The 14575-nt window shown below is 49.2% G+C and overlaps 1 protein-coding gene across 8 annotated transcripts; it reads left to right on the forward strand.

Annotated features, from left to right (window-relative positions):
* Positions 1–3833: 3833 nt before the first annotated feature.
* On the forward strand, positions 3834–11233 carry znf628 (zinc finger protein 628). Of its 8 annotated transcripts, none has more exons than XM_072246874.1 (3): positions 3834–3910; positions 5766–5868; positions 7792–11233. In XM_072246874.1, the coding sequence occupies exon 3, from the start codon at positions 7824–7826 to the stop codon at positions 9678–9680; it is 1857 nt and encodes a 618-aa protein (XP_072102975.1). In that variant the 5' UTR covers positions 3834–3910; positions 5766–5868; positions 7792–7823; the 3' UTR covers positions 9681–11233. The 8 variants fall into 8 exon arrangements, with proteins under 8 accessions (XP_072102975.1, XP_072102978.1, XP_072102976.1 ...); XM_072246877.1 differs by having other exon boundaries at positions 7795–11233; XM_072246875.1 differs by having other exon boundaries at positions 3840–3910; positions 5766–5859.
* Positions 11234–14575: the final 3342 nt, after the last annotated feature.

The following is a 14575-nucleotide window of genomic DNA, read 5'->3' on the forward strand; positions in this document are numbered from 1 at the left end:
CAATCATAGCCATGTCATACAACATGCCACATCATGGACGAGCTAGAAATCTCAGGTTAGTATATGGTGACAAGTATGTACTTCGATAATACTTTTACTTTGAACTTTGAACCTACCAATCTTTGACCTGATCCAGGTAAGTTCATGAGCATCTCTACAAGAAGTACAACCTACAGAGCGAAAAAAACCCCGCAATTCCAGCTGAAGCTTTGGATGCAGCTCTGCTCTGGCAGGATTTTGCATGATAAGGTGAAATCTAACACTACAAACCGATTCACACACAAAATGCTGGTAGGTGTGTGACATGCATAAAGTGCTAGAGGAACTCAGCAGATCAGGCACCATCTATGGAGGGGTAGGTTCTTGGTCCAAAAAGTCAGCTGTTTATTCCCCACCATAGATGCTGCCTGACCTGCTGAGTTCCTCCAGTATTTTCTGTGTGCTACTCTGGATTTCCAGCATCTGATGAATCTCTTTAAGATTCAAGATTTAAAAATTATTTAATGTCATTCCAATACACAAGTGTAAAGGACAACTGAATAATTGTTACTCCGCATCCGATGCCACACAAAAAAACACAATAAGATAAAGAGCACAATAACAAAAAAAAAGAATATAGATACATAAGTTAGCTTATATTTCACCAAATTTCACAACACATGCCAGTAATATTAAGCCTGAATCTGATTATATGCATAGATTGATATTATATCCATAAGTGACACTCGGCAGAGGGGAGCTTCTACATAAGGTGACTATTCTAAATGGAGCACATCTACATGAAACGCGGTCACGGGAAATGGCACCCATCGTTAGAGACCCCCATCCCTTCTTGCTGCTGCCATCAGCAGAAGGTACAAGAACCTCAGGACTCACACCACCAAGCTCAAGAATAGTTACTACCCCTCAACCATCAGGCTCTTGAATAAAAGGGGATAAATACACTCACTTGCCCCATCAATGATCCAGGATTGAAAGGCTTGCCATATGAAGAGCATTTGAGGGTATCTGGGTTTCTACTCACTGTGCAATTCAGAAGAATGAGGGGTGAAGGTGACCTCATTGAAACCTATACAGTGGATGTGTCCTATGGTGGAGGGGTGGTGTTAAGAACATAGGACACAAACTTATTAAGAGGGGTATCCTTTCTGAAGTGAAATCAAGAGGAATTAATTTAGCCAGGGAGTGCTGAATATGTGGAATTTGTTCCCACAGTGGAGGTCATCTGCAGTGTACCGGAAATTCAAGAGTACCAGGGAAGTGAAGTGCAGTGAAAATTACAACTGAGAAGGTGCTCAGGAAGCTTAATGGTCTGAGGGTGGATAAATCTCCTGGACCTAATGGAATGCACCCTCGGATTCTGAAGGAAGTAGCTGGAGAGACTGCGGAGGCATTAACAATGATCTTTCAAGAATCAATAGATTCTGGGATTGTACCGGATGACCGGAAAACTGCAAATGTTACTCCACTATTTAAGAAGGGTGGGAGGCAGCAGAAAGGAAACTATAGACTTGTTAGCCTGATATTAGTTGTTGGGAAGTTGTTGGAATCGATTGTTAGGGATGAGATTGTGGTGTACCTGGAGGCACATGACAAGATAGGCCAAAGGCAGCATGGTTTCCTGAAAGGAAAATCCTGCCTGACTAACTTACTGCAGTTCTTTGAGGAAGTTACAAGCAGGGTAGACAAAAAAGATGCAGTGGATGTGGTGTACTTGGATTTTCAGAAGGCTTTTGACAAGGTGCTGTGCATGAGGTTGCCTAGCAAGATAAGAGCCTATGGAATTACAGGGGAATTGCTAGCATGGGTGGAGCATTGGCTGGTTGGCAGAAAACAGAGAGTGGGAATAAAGGGGACCTATTCTGGGTGGCTGCCTATCACCAGTGGAGTTCCACAGGGGTCACTGTTGGAACTGCTGCTTTTTATGATGTATGCCAATGATTTGGACTATGGGATCAATGGATTTGTGGCTAAATTTGCCGATGATACAAAGATAGGTGGAGGAGCAGATAGTGTTGAGAAAACAGAGAGCCTGCAGAGAGACTTAGATAGTTTAGGGGAATGAGCAAAGAAGAGGCAAATGAAATACAATGTTGGAAAGTGTATGGTCCTGCACTTTGGTGGAAGAAATAAACAGGCAGACTATTATTTAGATGGGGAGAGAATTCAGAATGCAGAGATGCAAAGGGACTTGGGAGTTCTTGTGCAGGATACCCTAAAGGTTAACTTCTGGGTTGAGTCGGTGGTGAAGAAGGCAAATGCAATTTTGGCATTCATTTCTAGAGATATAGAATTAAGAGCAGGATTGTGATGTTGAGGCTCTATAAGGCACTTATGAGACCACACTTGGGAGTATTGTGTACAGTTCTGGGCTCCTTATTTCAGAAAGGATATACTGTACTGACACTGGAAAGGGTTCAGAGAAGATTCACGAGAATGATTCCAGGAATGAAAGGGTTACCGTATGAGAAACGTTTGGCAGCTCTTGGGCTGTATTCCCTGGAGTTCAGGAGAATGAGGGGGGAGCTCATAGAAACATTCCAAATGTTAAAAGGCCTGAACAGATTGGATATGGCAAAGTTATTTCCCATGGTAGGGGTGTCCAGGACAAGAGAGCACAACTTCAGGATTGAAGGACGTCCATTTAGAACAGAGATGCAGAGAAATTAGTCAGAGGGTGGTAAGTCTGTGGAATTTGTTGCCATGAGCGACTGTGGAGGCCAAGTCATTGGGTGTGTTTAAGGCAGAGGTTCTTGATTAGCCAGGGCATCAAAGGGTGTGGGGAGAAGGCAGGGGAGTGAGGATGACTGGAAGAATTGGATCAGCCCATGATTGAATGGCAGAGCAGACTCGATGGGCCGAATGGCCTACTTCTGCTCCTATATCTTATGGTCTTATAGGCAACTGTGGAGGCCAAGTCATTGCATATGTTTAAGGTGGAAGTTGATTAGTTGGGCCATCAGGGGTTACAGAGAGAAGGCAGGAAATTGGGGCTGAGAGAAATTGATTGGCCATGATGAAATGCCGGAGCGGACATAATGGGCCAAATGGCCTAATTCCGCTCCTCTATGTTACGGTCTTTAAGGACTCTTTAGCTCATGTTCTCGTTATTTATTGCTATTTCTTTATATTTGCATTTGCATTGTTTGTTGCCTTCTGCACTCTGGTTATCTTGTTATAGTTACTACTCTATAGATTTGCTGAGTATGCCCACAGGAAAATGAATCTCAGACGTATATATACTTTCACAATAAACTTTACTTTGAAAAATAATAGAATGTTATAAGTGGTTGTGTTGCATCCAGGGCTGGTGCCACAAGAAGGTGGCATCCATTATTGCGGAGCTTCACCGAATTCTTCTCATTGCTACCATCAGGGAGGAGACAGAGGAGCCTGAAGACTGCCAACGCATGCAAGCTACTGATTGGTCGCCGTCTTGCTCCTAGGTGGGACCCGATTGGACAAAGGCTGACCTACGCGAATTCCAATTGGACAAAAACGAGTATGTCCATGCAGATACTGATTGGATAAGAGCTGTGATTTTTCAGCGAATCTGTTCGGGCAGATGGACTAAAGCTGCGCGAACTCGATTGGACGAGGGCAAAACTGCGCGTATCCGATTGGATATGGACTGCAACCACTCGAACCCAATTGGATATGGCTTGCGCCTCTGCGCGAAACAGATTGCGGAATGTCGGGCGAGCCGCTGCTCCTGAGCCAGCGAAAGGAGGAGAGCGCGGTTCGAGGGTGGAGGTAGAAATGTGCCGACCAATAAAGAGGGAGATGTTTGGCACGCCAACCAATAGCGGGAGGGGGAGGAGGTGGGTCGATATAACGTCACCGTCCCGAGCGCCCGGGGCAGAACGGTGACGCAGCAAGAGCTCCGGCTGGCGTTCGGCCTCACGCGTCGGTGGGTGAGGAAACCCGGGGGGGGGGGGTGGGCGCCCGCGAGAGCGGCGTCCGTTGGTGACCGGGAGGGGGCGAGGTGGGAGACGGGGGGGGGGGGGCAGTAACCGTGGTTGCCGGGGCGACGGGAGAGTTTCGCGCAGCCGCGTCAGCGAGATTCCGGGATGGGCAACGGTCGGGCTGGAGAGCGGGAGCGGGTGCAGGAGGGGGTTGGGGAGAGGAAGCGGGTAACGGTTACTCTCTTAAAGGGGCAGTAGCACCCCGTCTGAAAGGGGCGGACACTTCCCTTAAAGGGGCATCACCCCCTCCGCAGGAGGCGGCGCCTTCTCCACAGGAAGTGGTTGCTCTATGGGGGCTGGCGCTCAAACCCTCCCCCTCGAACTTTCCAGGCTCCCCTTCAATTACATCCCTCCTCCTCCCTTCAAACTTTCACTCTTTCCATTAAACCTACCCCTGTCTCTTCAAATCAGTCCTCCCTCCTAGAGGGGAATTTACCACTATTCAGGACAGGTGAAGCCACCCCAACCACAAACTCTTCCAGCTGCTTCCATTGGGAAGGGTATCGCAGCATAAAAGCCAGGAGCAACAGGCTCCGGGACAGCTTCTTCCACCAGGCCATCAGACTGATTAATTCATGCCGATACAACTGTATTTCTATGCTACATTGTCTGTCCTAATATTTATTATAAATTACTATAATTGCACATTTAGACGGAGATGTAACGTAAAGATTCTTACTCCTCATGTATATGAAGGATGTAAGTCTATTCAATTCCTCAAACTGGCACCTCCACCTCTCAGTACCCCTATGTCCCTCCATTTCAAAACTCCCTCAAGCCCTCTCTTCTTCCTCCTTCCATTAAACCAGACCTCCAATCACTCCTTCCCTTAAAACTTAGTTACTCCCAGTGTCTATCCCTGACTTTCTCTCAAACACCACCCTCCTCCCCTCAAACCCTTCCTCCTCCCATTAGACCCACCCTCCAGTCACTCCTACCCTACCCCTGACTCTTCAAACCCATCCTCCACCCAATCATCCCTCTCTACCCCTAAACCATCTCCTCCCTTTAAACCTCTCCCATAACCCGTCTCTCCCTCTTCAAACTCCCCTTCTCCCTCACAAGGTAACTGCACCCCTCAAACTCTCCCTTCATACCCTCTTCCTCCTCATTACCCCTCCTCCCCTAAACTTTTCTCGTCACTCCTCTCTCCCTTCTCATCAACCTCTCCTGCACCCTCTTCTCCATCTCAGACCAACTCTTCACCCCTCATCCTCACTATCTCTCCTACCCCTCCTCAAACCAATACTTCCTCCTCACCTAAACCTGCCCCATCAGACTTCTCTTCACCTCTCTCTCTCTTGTTAACCTCCCCTCCTCCCATTCTCTCAAACCCTCTCTTCTTCTCAATCTAATTTTTAACCTCGTCTCTCTCTCTCTCTCTCTCTCTCTCTCTCCCTCTCAAATCCTCCATTCACCCCTGTCCTCCCCCTCTCCCTTCCCCTCAATTACTGGTCTTATTCTGTCTCCTTTCCCTGAAGCCCTCCACCCTCCCTCTGTACCTGTTCTTCCTCCCCCCTCCACTCCCTCAAAAGGTCTCTACACCTTCTCTCTGCTTCTCTCCCTTCTCCAACCCACCCTTCGCCTTGTCTGCCCATTCTCCCTCTTACTTCTCAAACCATTTTCCACCCCTCTAACCTACACCTCCCCCTCCTGTCTACTACTCTCTTTCTTCCCCCAAACCATCCCTTCTTCTGCCCTCAACCCTGTCTCCCTCCTCATCTCCCCCACCCCTCCAAACTCACCCGTCGCTCACTCCTTATCCAACCACGCACTTCCTCCCAATCATTGTCTTTTCAGGAACTGGTCATCGTGATTGGACCTTGGTCAGCCCACTGTCCAATCGCCACGCCTGGGAGGCTGGGCCACAGCCAATTGAGGAGCAGGGGAACGGGTGAGTGAGGTAATGGCCAATTATGTGTGGAGGGGTGGACAATCAGCGGCCAATTCCCTCCTGTGCCTGTTCAAGTCTCTGTTCATTTGCCTCTTAAACAGGTGGTATCTGCTTTTACCACCTCGTCTGGAAGCTCCCTCCAGAAACCATGAAGTCCTACAGCATGGAAACAAGCCGTTCGGCCCATCCTGTCTATGACAACCGGGATTCCTATCTCCCTGTGTTAGAACCATTTGCTGTCCAAGTGCTTTTTAAATGTTACTGTATTTCTTCTGGGCATTCATTCCATAGACAGAACACCCTCTGGGAGAAAGAGTTGTCCCTCGGGACCCTATTAAATTTCTCTTCCCCCGTCTCCTTAAACCTATGCTCTCCAGTTCTTTATAAACCTCTGTCAGGTCTCACTTCAGCCTCTACTGCTCCAGAGAAATCAGCCCAAGCTTATCCACCCTCTCATTGTAGCTCATGCCCTCTAATCCAGGCGGCAACCTGCTGAACCTCTTGCACTCTCTGCAAATGTGTGTTGCTTTAGACTTTCACCTCAATATGTAATTTGTTGTTTTGTGGCAGCAGTATGGTGCAATTGACTATAAATTTCAATAATAAATATAGTTCTTCATCTTTTAATAGTGCACAGAACAGCTAAAATAGTGAGGTGCTCTTGTTCATGGAGCATTCAGGAATCTGATGGTGGAGGGGAAGAAGTTGTTCCCAGTATGTTGAGTGTAGGTCTTCAGGCTCCTCCTTGATGGCAATAATTAGAAGAGGTCATTTTCCAATTGGCGGGGTCCTCAGTGTAGACACAATAGTGCAATGTAAAGAGGAATATTGAGGTAGTGTTCATGGGTTCAGAAATCTGATGGTAGGGAGGAAGCAGCTAAAACATTGTGTGGGTCTTCCTGAACTTCCTCCTCGACTGTACGAATTACACACTGCACCAAATACAGCTTCACCAACATCTTGTATAACTGTAACATAACGTTCCAGCTCCTGTACTCCGTCCCCTGACTGAAGGTCTGTGTGCCACATGTCATCTTCACTGCCCTGTCTACCTGTGATCAGGAGTCTTTGAACTCCTACCCCTCAGTTGGGAATAAAATACCATCCTGCTCGATCTTTCTCTATAACTCAGTCCCTTGAGACCCAGCAAAGTCCTCGTAAGTCTCCTTTGTACTCTTTCTAGCTTAATGGCATCTTTCCTACAGCAGGGCCTCCGGAATTATACACAATACTCGCAACTGCGTCCTCACCAACGCCTTATACAACCGCAACATAACATCCCAGCTCCTGTACTGACTGATGAAGGCCAGCGTGCCAAATGCTTTCTGCACCACCTTGTCTACCTTTAACCCTTCTGCCCATTACACTATTCACAAATACAAGCCTTATGCTGGTTAGATTTTCCAAAATCCATCACCTCACGCTTTTTTATATTGAAATCCTTTTGAATCTCGGCCCGTTTTCCTAACCAATCAAGATCGCTCTTATGATCCTTGATAACCAGCTTCACTATGAATATTGCCTCCTTATTTTTAGTTCTGTGTCATCTGGGTATTTGATCATTACTGTCACATGTACTGAGGAACTGTTTAAATCTTGTCTTGCCTACTGTTCATACAGATCAGGTACACAGAGCACTGAGGTAGAACAAGGGAAAACAATAACAGAGTGCAGAATTAAGTGTTACAGTTACAGAGAAAGGGCGGTGCAGGCTGACAATAAGGTCCAAGGGTCAGGATGAGGTAGATTGTGAGGTCAAAAGTTCCCAAGTTCCAAAGCTTTAGTGTTCCAAATGCTGAAGTTCTGAAATTATGAAGTTCAAGGTTCTAAGGTTCTAAATTTCTATAGGTCTGACACCATGAAAGATGGCAGCAAGTTGTGTCCCTCGTGGTGTCCTATTCCCACCTGACTGGCTCACTTCTATTTCCTCAGCAGGGGAAGGACGGAAGCCCGGAGACTCCTTGATGGCGGACAGTGAGGTGGGGGTGCGGCAGGACCCGCTCCCCAGGCCGGAGCAGCCTTACCAGTGCCTGGAGTGCGGCAAGGCCTTCAAGTGGTCATCGCGACTGGCCCACCACCAGCGCAGTCACACTGGTGAGCGGCCTTACAAGTGCTCTGAGTGTGGCAAGGCCTTCAAGGGGTCATCGGCTCTGCTCTACCACCAGCGGGGCCACACTGGTGAGCGCCCCTACAAGTGCCAGGAGTGTGGCAAGGCCTTCAAGCGCTCGTCGCTGCTTGCAGTCCATCAAAGTGTGCACACGGGGCTGCGGGCATTCCAGTGCACTCTGTGCCCGCTGGCCTTCAAGTGGTCCTCCCACTACCAGTACCACCTCCGCCAGCACTCTGGGGAGCGGCCCTACGCCTGCGGCGAGTGTGGGAAGGCCTTCAAGAACTCGTCCAGTCTCTCCCGGCACCGGCACGTCCACACTGGTGAAAGGCCCTACCCCTGCCCGCTCTGTGGCAAGGCCTTCGCCCAGTCTGCCAACCTTCGTCAGCACCAGCGCACTCACACCGGCGAGCGGCCGTACCGTTGCCCTGACTGTGGTCGAGCCTTCACTCACTCCTCCAACCTCCTGCTCCACCGTCGCACTCACTCGTCTCAGCGGGCCCAATCGCCGCCCCGGCGGACCCAACCCCACGTTTTCCCTGAACCTCCCCCTCCTGCTCACCCCACTCCTGCTGACCCGTCCACCCCCATTTCACCTCCCCATCCGCCACCTTCTGCTGCAGGAGAGGACCAACTCTCTCTTGTCCCGACGTGTTCTCCGGAGGGGGGCCGGACTCTCGAGGAGGAAGATGTGGGGGCAGAAGAAGAGGATGAAGGGGAGGAGGGGGGAGGGTCAGCCCCCTATCAGTGTGGCCTTTGCGAAAGGGCATTCTCCCGGCTTCCCGCCCTCCTGGCCCACCAGCGGGTGCACACTGGTGAGCCCCCTTTGGCTGGTGCTGAAGCTGAAGTCACCTGCACTGCCTACCTCCCCTCCTCCTCCTCCTCCTCCTCCACTGCCGATGAGACCCCCATCTCAGCTCCCCCACAGCCACAGCCCCCTTCCTCTGGTGAGCGGCCCTATAAGTGCCCAGAGTGTGGCAAGGCCTTCCGGGGTTCTTCAGGCCTGCGTTATCACCTAAGGGGCCACACTGGCGAGCGCCCCTACGAGTGTCAGGAGTGTGGCAAGGCCTTCAAGCGTTCCTCACTGTTGGCAGTCCACCAGCGGGTCCACACGGGGCTGCGGGCATTCCAGTGCACTCTGTGCCCGCTGGCCTTCAAGTGGTCCTCTCACTACCAGTACCACCTCCGCCAGCACTCTGGGGAGCGGCCCTACGCCTGCGGCGAGTGTGGGAAGGCCTTCAAGAACTCGTCCAGTCTCTCCCGGCACCGGCACGTCCACACTGGTGAAAGGCCCTACCCCTGCCCGCTCTGTGGCAAGGCCTTCGCCCAGTCCTCTAACCTTCGTCAGCACCAGCGCACTCACACCGGCGAGCGGCCGTACCGCTGCCCTGACTGTGGTCGAGCCTTCACTCACTCCTCCAACCTCCTGCTCCACCGTCGCACTCACTCCGCCGAGCGCCCTTATGTCTGCGGTGCCTGTGGCAAGTCCTTTGTCATGGCCTCCTATCTTCAACGCCATCTCCGCACCCACGCCCCGGGACCGCCAGCGGTGGCCAGTGGTTCTGCTGCTGCCCCATCTGTCGAACCAGCCGCACAGGCCCTGCCTAACATCCAGACCCTGCAGACAATCCAGACGTTGCAGGGGGTGCCAGCTGTGCAGATCATCCACACTGTTCAGGCCCTCCCCACCATCCAGCTAGTGCAGACATTCTGAGAAGGGGGTCACCCCCCCCACCCTCAGGTGGGGGGAATCATCCCTTTGCCAGTGCCCTGCTTCAAATGTTGGAAGGAGATGCAGGTTGTCCCGATGTTGCATTGCCCGGCGTCTGTCACGAGGAGATGTGCAGGTCGTTTAAACCACGAGATTCATCTTGGAGTTGAATTGATGGCTTTCTACCACCAGGAGGAGCTTTGGAGCTATCTTGATGTTGTAGTGACTTGTTTCTACCACTAGGGGCACTGTGGCAATGTGTCATTGTTGCAGTATGTTGCATCCACCAACAGGAGAGGCTTTGAAGCTGTTTCCACCCCCAGTGGGCTCCACTGCAGTCACTTTTGGTTTGTGTTGCTTGGCTTCCACCATCTAGAAGCACTTTGGGGATACGGTTGTAGTCGCCTTTTTGAAACATTGGAAGGCACCACTGGAGTCATCTGTGGATTGTATTCGTGGATTTCCACCTCCAAAAGGGCCTTGAAGTGACTTTCTTCCCCAGTGAGAGGGTGTGGCAGAGATGATATGATGCTGCACTGCCTAGCATCCTGTTTCCACCACCGGAGGGCTACACTGGATTCCCCTTTCAAACACCAGGAGGTTCTTTGGAGTCTTCTTGGCATTGTACTGACTTGAATTCACAGTTGTAGGAAGGAATGGAGGCACTTGGGTGTTGCATTGCTGAACTTTATCACCAGGAGGTGGGGGGGGCGGTTGCTAAGGGACACCATTTGACGTTGCAGTGATCTTTTTCCAGCATTGGCAGTTCAGTGGACTCAGTGGGGGGGGGGATGTGGAGAGCTGTTTGCGTTGGTCACTGTCCACAGCCAGCGAGGCAGTGCAGAGCCATCCCATCCTTTGCAGTGACCCAGGTTTGCATTGCTGGGGAGGGAGGAGGGTGAAATTTATTTTCTGGCCTGTGCTGCCAGGGTGTGACCCATTTGTGTTGGCAGGATGGAGCTGCGGAGTTTGTCGTGATGCATTGACCAGCCTCTTACTGCCAGGGTGGCAGTGTGGGGCACAGCAGTGGACCGCTGCAGTAACCCTGGCAGGGGGAGCTGGTGGCTGGGCGACAGCACACTGTTTTCCCCACCAAGAGTCATTGCAGTGGGGGTGGGGGTGGGGAGGCATGCTGGGTGGAAAATTTAAGGGATATGCTTGGGACAGCAGATAACCCTGTGTGTGTGTGTGTGTGTGTGTGTAATATATATATTATATATATATAATATGCGTGTGTAAATTTACTAATTTGATCCTGTATATGTGTGTAAAAAGAAACAGTTAATCAACGACACAACTGTGTGGGTTTCAGAACTGGCATGGGGCAGTTCACTTGAGAGGAAATCACAAGGCTATGACTGTTATCAAGATGGGGGATCTGGCCTCATTTTCCTACAGCTCCTGCGGCAACGAGGCAAGCCCCCTTGTACAGATTGGGCACTTCCTTGTGTCTCGTAATTTAATATCTGTAAAAAAATACTGAATCCAACACTAGGTACGCAAAATGATTTCTTGAACTGGTGTTAATAAATATTCTGCATGTGGTTACTTTGAAATTTGTACATTAACTGCTGACGGGATACTATCAAATACCATGGCATTCACCCTTCCGTGACCTGAAACTTGGATTGTCCAACACATTGGTAATTTCAAGATTCAAAGTAAATTTATTCTTAAAGTACATATATGTCATATGCAACCCTGAGGTTCCTTTTTTTTGTGGACATTCACAGTAAATATGAAGAAACACAACAGAATCAACAAAAGACTGCACACAAGATGGCAAGCAGCAGAAGACAAACTGCAAATGCAAAAAAAAATGCAATACATATCGGGAACATGAGATGAGTCATTGAAAAGAGAGGCAATAGGTTGTGTTGGGTTGAGTGAGGTCATCCCTGTGGTTCAAGAACCTGATGGCTGAGTGGTAATAACTGTTTCTGAACCTGGTAGTGTGGGTCTTTCTGGTGGTAGAAGTAAGAGAGCATAGCCAAGATGGTGGGGGACTCTGATGATGGAACTTGGTCTGGACATGCTGGGATCTTGTTCAGCTGTCAACAGATTTTAAGTGTTTCTATGGTATATCAATTGGAAAGATGGGTGCAGAAATAGCAAACGGAATTTAATCTGGCCAAGTGTTGCCCTTTGGGAGATCAAATATAAAGGCACAGGACACAGTTAATGGCAGGACACTTAACAGTGTTGATGTATCTTGGAGTCCAAGTCCACTGTTCATGTAAAGTGGCTACTATGTAAACTGGATGGTAAAGAAAGCATACAGCATGCTTACCTTCATTGTCAGTACGTTAACTATAAAGTGGAGCTGCATCCCCCATTTCTCTACTCGACTCTTCAACCCCACTCATCTCTCCAAACCTTTCTATTTCTACCCCGCTTTCTTCCTCAATTTTTAATCCCTTGCCTCTACATCATTTCCCCACTCTCCCACACCACCTCCCCTTCTATCCCCGCTCTCTCTTCCCTCTGCTGTTCACACTCAGCATCTCCCTCCACCCCTTTAATGCTCTAGCCAACACTACTCTTCTCTCCCCTCTCTAGCCCTATTCTAACCCTTTTCCCATCCCCCTGCCCTCTCCTCACCCCCTCTTCATTTCTCCCTCCTTTTCACTCTGCCTCCACCTTCCACCTGTCTCCACCCTCTCTCTTTCTCTCTCTGCACCCCTTTTCCCCACCTTTTTCCCTCGCTCCCCCATGATCTCACTTTCTTCTCCCTCACCCTTCTCTTCCCTTTCTCCATCACCCTTCTCTTTCCTTTATCCTCCCTCTCTGCCCCCTCCCCCCACGGCTTCCATTGACTGTAGAAGTTGCTGAGGTCACATTGGGAATCCTAATGGAAACGTCGACTGTTTGCTGTTTTCCATAGATGTTGCTTGGGCTGCTGAGTTTCTCTAGCGATTTGTGTGTGTTGCTTTGGATTTCCAGCACCTGTTTAGCTTTGGTTGCTCTGATACAGGATGTCCTGAATTAACTGGAAAAAGTGCAGAGAAGACTCACGAGGATGTTGCCGGGACTTGGGCTGAATTAAAGAGTGAAGGTGGACAGTTTAGATGTTGAGGGCGGACGTTATGGGATCACGAGGTTCATGGATAGTGTGATTGCACACAGTCCTAACCCCCAGGGTTGAGGAATCAAGAACCTAAGGGCACGGGAAAGAGATTTAATAGTGATCCGAGGGGTAACTTTTTCAGCCACGGTGGTCAGTCTCTGGGACCAGCTGCAGAGAAAGTGATTGAAGCAGGTACATTCATCAATCATTTGACCATGATTGGTTTTGGACAAGTGCTTTGGACATAGAACATGTTACAGGCCATTCGGCCCACAATGTTGTGCCGACCATGTAACTGTCCAGAATTGCCCTACCACATAGCCCTTTTAAAAATTTTTGCTATTGCTTTCTTCTGGACAGCGTCTTTATAATATGGGTGCCCCAGCCATTATCAATACGCTTTTTAGAGATTGCCTGGCGTCAGTGGTTGCAAACCCAGGACCTGTGATATGCATCAGCCGCTCGTAGGGCCATCCACTACCTGCTCCCGTGGCTTCACGTGACCCTAAGCAGGGGCTACACCTTGCCCGAGGGAGACCTGCAGGCTAGCGGAGGGTAGAATCGCCTTACACTTTCTGTAGAGACGTATCTACACCCCGTAGGTACACTAACAACATTTAAAAGGCACTTGAACAGGTGTTCAGTTTATCGAAGATATTATCAAAATAAAACAAAAAGATCGAAAAAGAAGCCAAAGTACTTTTTACAGTTCAAAATGGTCACAGTGTTGCCGTACCGAGGTTATGATTAGAGTCTCGCCGGTTGGTCCAACAACCGAGGTTGACGGGAAATTATATTCCCGAATCTGGTGGTGTGGGACCTCCTGCATCATCTCTTCTGTGCCTGGTCAGACAAATCCCGCCTGGCAGGTGTGTTTTGGTCTGTTGGTGTGTGTCGAAGGAGTTGTGCAAGGACAAGGGTTGATTCGCGCTGGCATCGCGGTATCGTCATAGTGTGGCAGTTTCCCTAATCCGCCAGAGGAAGGCGCAACATCCCCCCCCCCCCAGTGCACATGCCACCCTGTCAGCGGCTGCGGAAATCGAGTCCATCATAGAGCGGCGCTTTCTGCATATGTGGGATCTCTCCTGCAATAGGATCTTGACCCAATTTCCCTCCACAGATGTTACCTGACCCGCCGAGTTCCTCATGTACCTAGTGATTCGCTGCAGATTGTTAGCATCTGCTGTTTTGAGACTTAGGTCTCTCCTGCTGGTTACGTGTAGCACAAGATTGAAAGACGCCAGACAACAAATTTCCCAACAACTATACTAGTCTCTAAAATATCAATTTCTCTGTATGCACAGATGAATTAGTAAGAATAACACGGCAGTGTTAACAGACACGCATTGGATGGCGCAACTTCCAGAAAGAAAGAAATTGTACACGATTTTACAAGAGAGAGAGAGCACAATGACAAGAACACAATTAGACCGAAAATTAAAGAACCCCACAAAGTCCATTTTAGAGATCACAGTGTTGCTTAACTGTACGAGTTAGGGTCGTTACGTTTAGGTTAAGAACCGAGAAGCCGAAGGGAATTAACTACACTTGGGTTAGGGTATGAAAGGTTTTTCTGCAATTCTAAATCAAGTCCGGCTTAAAAGCAGAACTCTTTCATGTTGTTATATTGACTATCAAAAAGCATTTGACTCTGTCCGGCATTCATGGGTAATAGAAAATTTTAATACATATAAACTACACCCAATATTTGTGAAATTCCTACAACAGGTGATGTATATTTGGAGCACTTTATCAACGACCCAAAAAAAAACTACCGCTATCAAAATAAACGGAAGCATTTTCCAAGGTGACTCTCTAAGCCCATTATGGT

This window comes from Mobula birostris, chromosome 29 (assembly GCF_030028105.1).
Source record: "Mobula birostris isolate sMobBir1 chromosome 29, sMobBir1.hap1, whole genome shotgun sequence".
In the NCBI taxonomy this organism is placed as follows: Eukaryota; Metazoa; Chordata; class Chondrichthyes; order Myliobatiformes; family Myliobatidae; genus Mobula; species Mobula birostris.